The 15,301-nt window shown below is 33.1% G+C and overlaps 2 protein-coding genes across 4 annotated transcripts; one reads left to right on the top strand and one right to left on the bottom strand.

Annotated features, from left to right (window-relative positions):
* The first annotated feature begins 349 nt into the window (after positions 1 to 349).
* LOC131946941 (pre-rRNA-processing protein TSR2 homolog) lies at positions 350 to 4,030 on the top strand. Its single transcript, XM_059307995.1, has 6 exons — positions 350 to 478; positions 889 to 979; positions 1,112 to 1,203; positions 2,021 to 2,158; positions 2,418 to 2,502; positions 2,920 to 4,030. Exons 1-6 carry the CDS (start codon positions 401 to 403, stop codon positions 3,006 to 3,008), a joined length of 573 nt encoding a protein of 190 aa, XP_059163978.1. The 5' UTR covers positions 350 to 400; the 3' UTR covers positions 3,009 to 4,030.
* Positions 3,891 to 14,612, bottom strand: LOC131946940 (actin nucleation-promoting factor WASL). Of its 3 annotated transcripts, none has more exons than XM_059307993.1 (12): positions 14,431 to 14,612; positions 12,523 to 12,663; positions 12,116 to 12,202; positions 11,801 to 11,900; positions 11,560 to 11,634; positions 10,947 to 11,121; positions 10,668 to 10,710; positions 10,302 to 10,458; positions 9,625 to 10,021; positions 9,225 to 9,336; positions 8,282 to 8,390; positions 3,891 to 4,827 (listed from the first exon to the last, which is right to left on the bottom strand). In XM_059307993.1, exons 1-12 carry the CDS (start codon positions 14,533 to 14,535, stop codon positions 4,763 to 4,765), a joined length of 1,566 nt encoding a protein of 521 aa, XP_059163976.1. In that variant the 5' UTR covers positions 14,536 to 14,612; the 3' UTR covers positions 3,891 to 4,762. The 3 variants fall into 3 exon arrangements, with proteins under 3 accessions (XP_059163976.1, XP_059163975.1, XP_059163977.1); XM_059307992.1 differs by lacking the exon at positions 8,282 to 8,390 and adding an exon at positions 7,066 to 7,177; XM_059307994.1 differs by lacking the exon at positions 8,282 to 8,390 and adding an exon at positions 6,112 to 6,220.
* Positions 14,613 to 15,301: the final 689 nt, after the last annotated feature.

The raw sequence follows: 15,301 nt of genomic DNA, 5'->3' as shown, positions 1-15,301 counted from the left end.
ATAAAAATAGAATTTCTGATCTGATCTTTAAAGTTATATGTAATTACTATAACATTTTTAAATATAAAAAGCTGTTAACTTGGCTATTAAGTTATCTTTGTTTCGTTAAAGTATTATTTAACCGTGTGTGTAATGTGTTGCGATCGACAGTGTTTGTGTGTGCGTGTGTGTTGTCTTGCCACATTGACAATTTTATTTTAAAACTATTTTTATAAAGTTTTACGCGTGGTCGAGCTTATGGAGAACGAAAGTCGTAAAACTTTATCGATTAAATGTCCACAAAAAGAAAATAGGTGAACAATAGTACACTAAAGTAAACTACAGTATATTTATTTCATTGTTGTTTGGCTTTATTTCAATATTTTGATGTGGCCACCCAGTTGCACATTGCAGTCACAACATGGCTTGTGCTAGTAGTAGTATGAGTGTTTTTGGTAACGCCGTCTCGCAACTATTAAATAGCTGGAAGGCTTTGCAAGTATGAGTATAAAAAACAACAACAACATTAAAGACGTTTTTAAGTTTCAGGCCTTACTATTAGACTATTAGTATTATCATTATGATTTGCCTAGAATATGTGATTAATCATAGCTAAACTTAGAAACTAAAATAGTAAAATTTTAAATTCATACCTGACAATTACCAGGCTGATGGTAGCCGTCACTTAGTTATCAAATATCAGACTGGATCAGAAAAATTGTTTCGTTTTGGGAAGCATTATTATTTTTCTGAGCTTAACGATAATAGTAATAATTAATAGTAATACTGACTGACTTACCCAGGGAAATGCAAGATTCTCATTAGTGAATTGAATATATTTATTTTAGGCCTACTAAATGTCATCATTTTTATATATTTTTTTCATGATAAAAAATAAAAATGTTTCAGTTGGCTGTGGAGCACGGCTTTGGGGGAGCAGAGAGCAGAGAAAAAGCAAAGTGGTTGATTTATGCCATTGAAACTTGGTTTACAGAGAATGGTCAGTCTAGGAAATTTTGTTTTTTAATCTTTCTTTATTTAGCCTATAGCCTGATTTTTATATTCTCATTGAAATCAATGTACACAATGGGATGAACTAAATAAAATTCTTAACATGGATTTTTTTTTACAGAAGGTATTGAAACATTTGAAGTGGAAGATTTTTTGGAGGATGTCCTTAACACCGAGTTTGATCTAATTTTGGAAGATAACAGTGTACCAGAGGTAGACCCATATATAATTTATTTCTAGACCTAATACCTCTATCTTAGTTGAAAGTTATTTTTAAACACACCTAATAGGAGTAGAATACCTTAACCAATTTTTTAAACTTTCCATTATTTAATAGTAAAATTAAACTTGTGACTAGTCTAACTTTTTTCCTAAGATTAATTATGTTTAAAATAAACCGGGAGTGATCTCCCCTAAACTTTCTCGAATATTCTTATATAAAATAACAGGGGATGGGAACTCGGGCTATAGACATGATTTTTAATCAATTTTAAATACTTAAAGTTTTAAAAATAGAATAAAATCTCGTAGACCAATTAATTGCGCACCAAGTGAACGCCAAATAAAGATGTGCATAATAGTGCGCAATATTATTAGTACTTTATAAATTTACATGCGTTTTTTGAGAAATCGGAAATAGCGTAAATTAGTACTTCCGGTCAACGAAAATTACTCAAAATTTGACAGAAGGTAGAGAATTAGATCTTTTACTTACATGTGAAATTTCATTTATCTATCTTAAATAGTACTCAAGTTATAGGCTTTTGAAAAATTCAAAGTAGAAAAAGTACCACTCAAAAGTTGATACGGATCTACGATTTTGATAAAATACTTATATATGAAATTTCATCAACCTAGCTGTAACGGTACTCAAGTTATCGTGTTTACACACACACACACAGACATACGGACAAGATTGCAAAATTATGTTTTTCCGTATCAGTGAGATTTTTTTTTTTTTGCACGATTACAATACTTTCTCTATACTTCGTATATACAAGAAAGTAAAAACAAACAAAATTCTTACTAGATTTCCAGATTGTTATGTTTATATTATCGACTGTGTCAAGAAAATAAGCAGGAGGAGCTGCAGGAAAGATTGCAAATGCTACCTAAAGTATCTTTACAAGACTGTTGTATAGGAAATGATTCATCTGATGAAATAGATGTAAGATACATTTTTGTAAAGACGTATTTTTTTTTTATATCCAACCATTTATGGTTTCACTAACAATATAAAAATAATTTATGATGGGCCTGTATTTTTTTAGAAATATAAACCTCTTAGACTATTTGCACATTTAAAGAACAAAATACTTATTTAATATTTTAAAATTTCTCTGAGCATCTGTAAAATTTCAGTTAAATGTTGTGTCTGTTGTATTACTTCTAAGCATCACTGAATGTTCAATACAATACAATTTTAGTGTGATATTGAAGTGGAAACCAGCCCTTCAGGTACTTGTACAGTTTCAAATCAAGTCCAAGCATCTAATGTCCCATCTTCTTCAGGTAAACTACACGATTCAAATACATTTTTAAATGCAGAACTTTTTTTTCATGTTTTTTTTCTTTACATTTTTGAGTGGGGAAATAAATGAAATGTGGCAGCTTTTTATTAAGAAAATGTATTTTATAAGATGTTTACATTTAGGGAGATATCTTTGTAGAATGTGTTGTTCTGAGTTTTTATAAGTTTTAAAACTGGAATGTATTAACAGTACCATATCAGTTACTGGGTTTGGAGTATTGTTACAAAAGCGTTACTCTCTAATAAACCAAGAAGTAAATATACCTGATAAATCTGTGTGTGGTTTATTAAAATAATATACCTGTAACTGTTCCAGTGTGTTTGTAAGTTGTACAAAGTAAATTCTGTGTTTGTAAATTGTGATGTTTGATGTAGTTTTAAAATCTTTTCCCACACAGATTGTGCTGAAGAAATGGAAACATCAGAAGAGAAACCCCCAGTAGAGGATGGATGGCAAGTTATAACCAGCAAAAAGAAAAAAAAGTAACCAAAATTGTATTTATCTGATTTTATTTCAATTGTTTAGGTCTTGTTTGTACATTAGGATTGTAATTATCTTAAATGCCATGTGTATTTTGGATTATCCACAGTACAGTTTGTGTAATATGAAATTTGTTAAGTGTGGGCTATCTGTTGACTGGTTTGAATGAACAGTTTGTATCATATGTAAGCCATTTAGTGGAGGGTTTTTTTTGTCCACACATAGCAAACTAGTAAAAGAAATTTGGTTTGGATGTAAATTCTATTGAAAAGTTTCTTACTTTATTATGCTAGGAAAATAAAACTGGTAACCTCATATGGTTTTTATTAATAAACTGCAATATTTTAAATGGCATTGTTTTAATGCTGTAATGTATAGTTAAGAGTTTGAAACTCTTTAAAAAAATGTTCATTTGTAAAAAGAAAATTAAATTGACTTGAATGGCATAAGTTTCTTGTTTCTATAGTTGCTTTTTTACCACCTTCATTACAACAGAATTAATTCACTACATTTCTTAACATTTGTCCTGCTCAAACATTTCTTTTACTGATTTATATTGCAAATGTAGGAAGTGATTAATGATGTACATCAAGTATACACTAAAGTTTGCTTCATATCATGTCAGTCCCTGCTGCTTTTCTAACTGCATTGAGTAATAAAGTTTTCTGTTAAAAAGCAAAACACACATTAAAAAAATTGTTTTTAATACCACTTCACCTACACACAAAATTGAGTCACATACATATTAAAACTAAATTGCAAAATAAAACAGAGCACATAATTTTATTTCCCTGCTCTGTCTCCTTGGTTCTGATAAAACTTACATCATTACCAGTACACTTGTTAAATGAACACTTCACTAATAGAGTAACATTGGTATGGTTGAAAAAAAAATGCATCACTGATTTGCCACTGTCAGCAAATTGTTAATTAAGCTCTAAAAATACTTGTTAATTAATTAGAGACTTGTTCTCCTTGTCTGTTAAATTTTACATGAACCAGTTTTACATACAGGGTCAAATCATGTTTACAAAAATCTGACGGCAAAAAAGTAATAAAAATAAGCTGAAAAATATGTGTCATAAAAATTAATTTAATACTCTAAAATTGTTGAAATAATATTTGTCTTATTTATCTATTTACCAAACATTTTCCAGCACTTATAATAAGAAAATATATATAACTTGAGATGGAATATTTAAATTTTAACCTTGGAAATGCAAATAAATGTTTCAGGTAACACTGCTATACACAATTTTGAGCACATAAACAAGGTCAAACTTTTCTAAGTGGTTAATTACAACTCCAAATTATTTTGTACATTAGAAAATACATTAAATTAACAAATACTCGTTCCAATAATTCTATCTTATTCTATACTTTGTTAAATGTGCCAGTTTTCAGGCATGGTGAAAGAATAATTTTTTGACATATTAAATTATGTGGGAGAGAAGATTTTATGAGACGTGTGTAATAAAAAAGGCGTGTTAACAAATAAAAACCAAAACATGAGACTAATTTTTGGTTGAATGAAAAATAATCCCATTTTAAAAATAGCTGATTGCATAAAAAATCTTATGTCTGTAATTACCAACACCTAAATTAAAAGTGACAACAAATGTTAAAACTGAGAGCAGCAGCCTTTTTTGATTAAAAACAACACAGCTACCTTCAGTCTTTGAAATGTGTATTTAAAAATGTGGGCAGTTCTTAGTTTTGAAAGTAAACACCCAAAGTTTTCACATTTTTCTAACAATGATTTAAACATCCCAATCATCGTCGTCACTGTCGTCGTCGTCATCATCATCAGAGTCGTCTTCATCATCTGAAAACAAATGGGCAGAGTTTAGATGAATGAAATATGATTCTACAAAACTCTTTCTAAATTTTAATGTTTGTGTGCTAATGTATGATTTATTTCATAATGTATGATTTATTTCATAATGTATGATTTATTTCATTAACTTGGAAACATTTAAGGTCTTTCTAATGCTTGATTGACTTCACAGATAGTCATATAGTTAGTATTGTAAATAAGTTAAATAAAAAAGAATATTAATGCCATTATAAATATTATAAGATATAGCACAATAAAAAAAAATAAACTGGCAATCCCATTAGTAGACAATACATGATGCATTGATGAGTAGCAGTTAAGTAGTAGCAAGGAGTTACACAAGATGTTAACAAAGGAAGCTTGAATTAGTACAAAACGGTACAAGATGGCAAAGCTAGATTGAGAAGGCCACTATGAGATGAACATATATGTGTGTGTCAAGTATCTCCTAGCAGCATAAAATAGATGAAGCACACGCTGCATGGAACAGGCCAAGCAATATTTTATGATATGCATTTTAAAACAAGAGAAAAAAAGTATGTTTACTATCCAGGGCATTCTAAAAATGAAATTATTCACTTAATAACACACAATCCTGAAAAAAGCTTTACATTTGACTGAAAACAGGCATCCATCTGTTTCAGTAAACTTAAGGGTGTAAACAAATTTAATTCAAGAGCTGAATACATAATAAAACAGCCAGAAAATATGTTAGCCAACATGCAAAGCCTTTTTCACAGATAGAAATTGCACAAAATCAACTAGGTTGGCTTAAAGCCAAGTCTAGCTTGTTTCAAATGATTTGGACAACCTGTATTTCATATATGGTATAAGAGAATTAACTAGACACATAATAGCAATATAGATTTCAGAGCAACAACTTTACAAGTTTCATGTGGGACAGCCCAACTGAGAATGAGTAATTATTTAAATTTTCTCAATGTTTTTTAAAACAGTTTTTAAACTGTTTAAACAATAAACAGCAATAATAAACAATTTCAAAACTTGTAAATTCCTGTGTATATATACAACAATAGTGAACTAGTAAAAAGGATTTGACATAATTTATAACCACTATGGGAAAGCCAAATCTACAGCTTAAAAACAGCAGAAGTGTGCTCATGTGGTATATAACAGCACATAGCTCAGCTGAAAAAAGAATATAGTATATAAAGCATTCCAAAAGAGTGCAAAAAGCTATCTGCTACATTCTGGAGTGTTCAGTCTGACAAATATCTACGCTGTTGGTATGATGGTGCGAGTTCACTTTACCAGAGTCATGTTTGGCAAGCCTGTGTTTGCTTAATGCATCTATTAATGCACCCACTAAGCCTCCATCTTCAGAAGCACTGTTTACACTTCTATCATCCTGATTTTCAATCTTTTTTGACAAAAGAATTACATGAGAATTAAAAAAATACTTCAGTGATTTACATAAAATCTGCACCAGAAAGCCTTGAGGTCACCATTTAAATTCAATAGCCACAGAAGGAAACTTATCCTGTAAAAAGTAATTTCAAGAATCTGGAACAATCAATTTCTAAAGCCCAAAAAATAAATGGTACAAACAGCTTGTGTTTAAAAGCAATGTCATTTTTGGGACGTTCTTAAATGGATTTCAGTGTTTTAGTTTTTGGTCATTTTAATCAGCACAATTTGGGCTCTGTAGATGTAAAAAAAATTTAATGCAACAGTTATCAAAATTAAACAGTTTAATGGTTGATAAATTAATAGGTAGTATCAAAATTAAACTGCTTAATATAATTAATAGGTAGTATCAAAATTAAACTGTTTAAGGGTTGATACAATTAATAAGTAGTAGAGTCCCCTGCATGTTTTTACGTTATTGCAAAAGCTGTAATCAAAGGATAACTGGAAAAGAAAATGGCTTAGTAAAAATAAGAAACATTAGATACTTCTGATATAATTGTTTGAAGTAAAATATTAGAGATGTTAGCTTAAAATGGTTTTAATTTTAGAAAAATATATTGAACGCTGTTAGTAAAGCATTTCTATCTATCTATTACTTTAAAGTTAGTATTGATACAATTTAAAAGTTCCAAGTAAAATCTACAAAGAGAGTTAGGGTATATTGAAACTGTTGAAGAACTTGACTATAGATGTAGCGTACAATAACTACATTCCCACTAATGAGTATAAAATAGTAGAGTGGCTCTGAGCACTGGCTAATAAGATCAGTGACTATAGGTCAAGTTGCCGTCTCACCACTGTCCACACAAGCAGGGCGGCGGCTAGCCAAGGCTTTGGCCAGAGCTCCCACCAGACCATCCATCTCCATAGGATTAGAGGACACTGGTCTATCCTCCTGATTGGACACCTTTCACAAAACAGTGACAAAATAGGAAAATGATTTGATACTAAACACAATAAACTGCAAGATATTGTTCAGTTAGCATGAGCCATACTCCAACTAATGACTGTTTCTGTGAGCACTTTGGAAGAATACATGTTTTTTTGTTTTTTAGAAGCACTGTGGAAGAACATGTTTTATTTTTACAAACTGTGGAAGAACGCTTGTTTTTTTAATAAACACTGTGGAAGAACACTTGTTTTTTTTATAAGCACTGTGGAATAACACTTTTTTATAAGCACTGTGGAATAACACTTGTTTTTACTAAACACTGTGGAAGAACACTTGTTTTTTCTGTGTGCCAACATGTTTCTGAAAGCTCTGGGACCTGAGGAAGGGCTCTGAGAGCCAAAGAACCATGCACAGAAAGTGTAACAAAGCTAAGCTGTTAGGTTACAGCCTCACAATCACCAACAATATTTACAATTGCTAACTGGTACATAATTAAAGCACACAGTCAATTGCAAGTGTACACCAATTTCTGTAAAAACACACACAATACTTTAAAAAGAAAACAACAACATTGGACAATGTGTTAGGCCAGGTTATACACTGAACGCGAGCATCAAGTAAAATGGACATGTCAGATTTAGCAACTATGTATGGACAGTGTCATAATGGGTATTACATGTAAGTAGAAGGCTGACAACAAATAGTTAAAATGATTACAATTGTTAAGCACTGGGCAATGGTAACACTCATATTATTGCATTATTATTTGTAAGGGTAAGGGCAGCAAGTTCAACTATTAGATGCACAAGAGGGTTAAGATGAAAACAATTGAATTATTTTTAGGATCATATGAATTTAAATAAGTAAGAGTTAGTTCAGCTAGGATGGTTGATTGACCGAGTTACACACACTAAAGAACTTGTTTCTAAAAAGCATTTTATGAAACCTTACATTAACAATATGTTAACAAAAAGGCTATGGACAACAACAAGACCCTCAGAAAGAAAATGTTAAGAACCAGGTAAGTCACAAACAGAAAGATACGGAAGAAAAAACAAATGATCTTGTATTTCACAGGCACAACAACTTTAGGGATTGGCCAGCAGCTATTAAGTTTACCTGAACCATGGATCTGTTTTTGTCGATTGGCTAGAGCCCGGGCCAGGGCTCCAACCAAACCATCAGCGTCGCCAGTTGTAGCTGAGGCTGGTCGCTCAGTGGGTTCTACCTATGGCAGCAATTATAAGCATAAAATATATCTAAAATATAAGAGCTCTGTAGTGAAAAAAAAATATAACAGCAGTTATAACAGACAGTAAAGATATCTGAAATATAGGAGTTTAGTGGTGAAAAAATATATCGGCAGTTATAATAGTCAAGTTATCTAAAATATAGGAGCTTAGTGGTGAAAAAATATATCGGCAGTTATAATAGTAAAGATATCTAAAATATAGGAGCTTAGTGGTGAAAAAATATATCTGCAGTTATAATAGTAAAGATATCTAAAATATAGGAGCTTAGTGGTGAAAAAATATATATCTGCAGTTTTAGTAGTAAAGATATTTAAAATATAGGAGCTCAGAGGTGAAAATATATTGCACACAGATTGTACACAGGTGTGTAGGTTAAACATAGACTAGACCAATGGGAACTATAAAGAAAATTAAAAACAAACAATGGACAGAACTTTAAAAATACAAATTACAAAAATAGTTGAGCAGCACTTGGTTCAAGTTAGTAACCATACTGAAAGAAAATGTAGGTTAATCAAATACATTTTTAAATGCTTTAGTCAAGTAAGTTTTCAATTTTTAAAACATGTTAATGTCTCAACTCTAATAAACAGTATTGTTTTAATTAGTCATTAATTATATTTTTACCATAAGGTCATTTAAACCAAACAATTAAACACCAGCAGATGCATCTACAATACTAAAATTTAAGTTTTGCTTTAAGTTACACATAAAGAAAAAACTGGTTAGGTATTAATCGTCCTATAAAACAGGTTAATCAATCCAACTTCAAACTATCCCTGCCAGATAAACCATGGTGGTGGACCTACCTTTTTCAGTGCTGCGCCCATCCTAATGGCATTCAGCAAGTCATCTCTTGAGTCTCCGCCCCCTTTAGGTGCTTCTACATTGGTCTCAGTTGGTCTCAGCTGTTTGCCTGACCTAAAACCACACAAAATTTATCAAATGTGAAATTTATAAGGAGAAACACATTTTACATTTAAACCCCCCAATATTTTCATGTTACCACAAAAGGTCAGCATCCTTTTCTCCACTGACCTTAAATAAGTCACAAAGTAATACCACAATATGTTGTTTTTCAGAAAAAAAAATAATACTGTCTCATTTCCCAAATCACCTAATGTTAGAAAGAACATTGTCATAGAAGTCAGATTCCCCTCCCTCCTCCTGGGTATGTGAAGTCTTTTTTTAAAAAGCTCTATAATTTACCTGATGTCTGACAGGAGTGCTCCTATACCTGTACTTTCACCTGAAGCTGGGGGTGGGGGTGGTGGAGGAGGTGGGGGTGGGCCCCCAGCAGGAGGGGGTGGGGGTGGTGGCCCAACAGATGTTGAGAAGGATGGCGTAGCAGGTGGAGGAGGGGGTGGGGCAGCTGCTGGAGCGCGTGGCATAACTCGAGAGGGTGGTGGAGGTGGGGGTGCCACATTGCGGGCTGGCTGAGGCAACACTCGAGATGGTGGGGGTGGTGGCATTGCTGTGGCAGAAGGTGGAGGCGGGGGCATGGCTGCTCTGGATGGTGGGGGTGGAGGTACAGCTGAACGGTTGGGTGGAGGAGGTGGGGCAGCATTTCGATTGTTTGGAGGAGGTGGTGGCGGGGCAGCATTAGCTGGAAAAAAATTTAAATGTCAATTTAGATCAGAACAATTATTTTCAATTGCTACCAATTTTTTTTTATTAATTTAGTTAGACCAAAAACTTCTGAAACTTTAAACAAAAGCCAACTTTATAAATGGATATTTAACAAACTGTTTTATTTGCACAAAGATACAATGCCATAAATGTATTACTCAAACATTTATTTGTTTAATAATTACAAATGTAGAAAATAAAAATGTCTCCAACAATCCCTATATAAATGAATTGAAACTTTAACACTGATGACTTACATTTGACAGGTCCAATAGCTTTCTTCACAGCTTCTATCCCACCATGTTTCTCCACAAAGTCATAGATAAAATCAACGGTTTCTTTATCTACGTTAGCATCGGCAGTTATACCCACAGACTGGAACAGTGTCTGCATGTCTGGATCAAGGTTGTTCATCTGGGAAAAAATATTTACACTTTCAATTTCAACCACTCATTAAAAGCACTAATGAAAAATATCTCCAAAAAAAAATATCTGTAAATACAATTAGTTTTGATTTTTTTTAAATCAAGCACAAATCTAAAATAAATTTTTGAAAAGTCAAGACAATAGACTCATTTCAGACAGCAGAATAATTAAAGCCAGACTTCAACAAATCAACTTACATCAAAACCTTTGTCTGGATCCCAACCAACGTGGCTGACATGTCTGAAAAAGATATTTGCAGCTTTTCTTAAAAATTAGCTACCTAATTATATTTTAAAACACCCGTAAGTTAATGAAATCACTTATTAAATATATTTTACCACACCCATAAGTTAATGTAATTACTCATAACTATACCCCTTTTTATTAAACAGAATTTTGACACAAAAAACCCCACTGAAATTGAGGTTCTGTAAAAAAAACAAAAAACAAGACAGATGAAAAGATGGGTGACATACACAAAGTTGGATGGTGTGCCAATATCAGCCTTTGTTAGCTTCTTTTTGGCGTCCTTCTTATTGTCCTTGTTCTTCTTCACATTCCCAGCACTGGTACTGATGTTGTTGTTGCTGCGATTTAACTCAACATTGACACTCACTGGCTGGGATGATGGGATGGGTGTTAAATTTGACCCTGAAGAAGTGATAGAACAGCAATTTTATTTTTCACAAAGAAGAGTTATCATACATTATGCCCCTCTACTATATTGTAGACATAATAAATATTCTAAACATAGATAGTATTATAACATGGCTTAAAGTCAGATTTATTATATATCACCATGCGTAGGGAGTGGGGCATTATAGAGAAAAAAGGCTTCTATTATTCTGAATAATTTCATTAGAAAACATAACAGCTGCTTTCTAGAACAGGCTGAAATTTTTCAGAACCACTGTAGATGAGCAATTGGCATTAGTAAACAGAATAAGAATTGAGGCACGTCATGGGGAAATCAAGTCATACAAGACATGTGCCTTGTGTCACTTGTGTATAGTCACTTAATCAGGCCTTTGCTACTTGATTCAAGTACGCAGGTTAAAACCTGTGAACCAGTAATGAATAAACGCTCACTTGGTGGAGGAGGTCCCTGGGGAAGGTTAGCAGATTCATACCCTGGCTTTGAAGCAACTGTTTGTCTTTTCCTTCCTGGTATTTTAATAAGAAAAAATGTCAAAATGAAATTTAACATCCAGACACACATTTTCAATATCTTGTACTTGGTTTGATAAATTCGAATGAAGTTTATACAAAACAGAGATTTGGATTTCCTGCCCCAAAATGCAAACCAATTTTAAAATTTACACATGCTCACCTTGTCTCTTTCTCTGCCTTTCATTCAGTTTTCCTTCCACAGCTTTCTTGAACTTAAGAGCTTCATCTTCACTAGCAAAGTTCAAACCAGCTTGACAGTTCTAAAATAGGAAACAATAACAGTAACCTTTTAACAAATTATCCAAGAGGTAAAGTTCAAATCATATATTGGGGTAAACTTCATAACATATATTGACACAATTTTTTTTTATTCACTTAAACTAACAAATTAAATATTTTCCTAGCTTTTTATTTAACAAGAGCATGGACTTGCATCTAAACTACGAAGAGTTCATTCATCTGAAACAAACTTTACCTCAGCCTCAAAAGTGTGAAAATATTCTCTGGGAGTTTTGTAGACAATCTGGTTGTAAATCTCTTGCTCCCATATCATCTGCTTTTTCTGTTGACAAAAGCAATGACAGATGCAGAGGCGTAGCGACCCCTACCGGCGCCCGGGGACAAACTTTCAATACTTTTTATATTTGTAATTTAAAATAGCAGATAAAATTAGCTTATTTTGGTGCCACTAGGGTTGGCGCCCGGGGACATATGTACCCCCCTGCCCCCCGGTTGCTACACCACTGGACAGATGTTAAAATTTTAATTGTTATAAAAGCACAAATATATTTTAGAAAAGGTAGTAGACAATTGCTAAAAATGTTAACTTATTTTTTTTCAGGGGCTAAATTTTTCAAAGTGTTAATTTGTAATACTAGATACCTTTAAATCATAGACTCTGATGAAAAAAGATTTTTTGGAGCTATCTTTCACAAAACAAGCAACCCCACAGCATCTTTTGTTCCACCTGTTTCTGTCAGCTTGATCTGCCAGGTAGAGCTGCACAACACCAGTGGCCAGAGACTGCAACAGGAAAAAGGGTATTTAAAGTAATTAAATTTACAGGATTAACTATTGTGGATATAACAATAAGATAAGGGAAACAAAATATATTTTAGCAATCTTAGATGAATAAACATAGTTTTAGGTTACAAACATAGTTTTAGGTTACAAACATGTAGGCCTATACACTGAATCATTCATTTATAATGTCATCCATTTATGACGGCCACAAAGAGTTTGAATTTTTGACCACTTCGGTCTTCGTCTTCATCCAAGTCTACAATAAAGTTTTGTGAACAGCCATTGCTCAATTGCTGTATTATGGTCTTGTCTTTTAGCCACACAGCAGATGTGACTTATAACCCAAACATGTGTTTGGACCTGCAACCACCAGAGCAGTTACCTCTCCTTTGAAAAGGTAAATGTCAAATACAAGATGATAAAAAAAATCCCTCCATGCACACGACTATACATTTTTTAAAATAATATATTAGGCCTATAGAGTAATTGGTCAGCTAAAAATAGGCCATAATGATCACAAGAAAGTCATAAAACCAGTAAAAAGTAAGGCAGAAATATTCAGTCTCAAGTGTCATGTTCTGAAGCTAATGATTTTGAGGTAATCTATCGTTTTAGGTACGTAAAATCGCCCGTGGTTAGTAATGTACGAAACAGTTACCTCATCTGAGTCATTGTCAAGGCTTTAGGCCTAATAGAAGTATATTGTGATATATTTGTGTCAAATATTATAGATAAATGAATAATAAACCTATATCAACGGCTAAATATATCAATATATTATATATATTATATAGGCAAGAAATTAACTTTTAACAGCAGTAGTGTTTGCGAGCAGGATTTGCTATATATAAAAAGAGGCCATCTGTGAAATAATTATTAGGCCTAAAATTTAAGGAGTCACCTGTTTTTCACATTACTAGTCTAGTCGCGGGCGATTTTACGTACTCTACCTATTCCTAAAGCCTAAAACGATAGATTACCGATTTTGATTAGTGTGATGCACTGATGAGTTGATGAGTGATGACTGATGATGCAAACAATAAACCGGGAGTGATCTCCCCTAAACTTTCTCGAATATTCTTATATAAAATAACAGGGGATGGAAACTCGGGCTATAGACATGATTTTTAATCCATTTTAAATACTTAAAGTTTTAAAAATAGAATAAAATCTCGTAGACAAATTAATTGCACACCAAGTGAACGCAAATAAAAAAAGCGCATAATAGTGCGCAATATTATTAGTACTTTTAAAATTTACATTAGTTTTTTGAGAAATCGGAAGTAGCGTAAATTACTACTTCCAGTCAACGGAAATTACTCAAAATTTAACAGAAGGTAGAGAATTAGATCTTTTACTTACATGTGAAATTTCATTTATCTATCTGAAATAGTACTCAAGTTATAGGCTTTTAAAAAATTCAAAGTAGGAAAAGTACCACTTCCGGTTATCGGAAATCGCTCAAAAGTTGATACGGATCTACGATTTTGATAAAATACTTATTTATAGATCTATGTTATCGTGTTTACACACGGACAGACACACACACAGACACACACACACACAGACATACGGACAAGATTGCAAAATTATGTTTTTCCGTATCAGTGAGGTGTAAAACGTCGAGATTTGTAAAAATCTCGATTTTTTTTTTTTTGCACGATTACAATACTTTCTCTATACTACGTATATACGAGAAAGTAAAAATGTAAAAAATTATCGCGATTTGTTTTTAAAAAAAATATAGATCTATAAAGAAATGCTCACAAGACAGAGTCTTCCCATAGTATCGAACAGGTCTACATTCTCTTCTTGCTGCAGTAGAATAGATGGGCAATTAACTGCCTTGGGTTTGGGTTGTTGGTTACTCATGTTGATTTTATTGTTACTCTATTTTTATGGATGTCTTTTGTTCATCTTCCTCTTCCTGGAGCAGATGACACGGATAGGGGCGTTAACGGTGTTAACCTGTTTAATAAAAATTATAATCGGCAGACAAGACGAAATATATATTTATCTCAGTTTGACTTAGACCTCTGTATATTTATTTTCTTAGAATTTAAAATGTCAATATTGAACTTCAAAAAGCTATTAAATACTTATTTTGTGGGTTTAAAATTTTAATGCAAAATGTATTACTATTATTATAATTATATGGTGATCGAGATATAGGGTGGGCGGTGGGGGGAAGGTGGGGGGGGGGGGGGGGTGGAGAAGAAGAAATAGGTCAAAAACGCGTGACGTTATTAATATTAATATATTTAGACCAAGTAGACGACTCCTTATTTATTCATATAATTTTTGTCTTAACACTCAGTGAGTGTAGAGTTTAGGGTTTAATTTTGATTCTGAAGTTGAGTTTAGCCCCCTGAGTTTCTTCCAGCCCCCCCCCCCCCCAGTGTTTCTTCAAGACTTTTTTCTCCGTGGGGGGGGGGGGCACTTGAAATTTTCGGGGGGGGGGGGGGGCGGTAGACTTTCTGTTAAAAGTATATATTTTCTATATAAATTATATAAATTTCATTTCGTTCTGGGGGAGGGGCGGTAAAAAAATTTCTTGGGGGGGGGGGGGGTCTTTCCCCTCCCCCCGAAAAGATGCCTGGAAGAAACTCTGCCCCCCCCCCCCCCCCCCCCCCCCCCC

This window comes from Physella acuta, unplaced genomic scaffold, assembly GCF_028476545.2.
Source record: "Physella acuta isolate Inbredline_101_S28 unplaced genomic scaffold, ASM2847654v3 ptg000576l, whole genome shotgun sequence".
NCBI lineage: Eukaryota > Metazoa > Mollusca > Gastropoda > Physidae > Physella > Physella acuta.
Note: the sequence above shows the minus strand (reverse complement) of the source record. Positions and strands in the feature narration are given on the sequence as shown.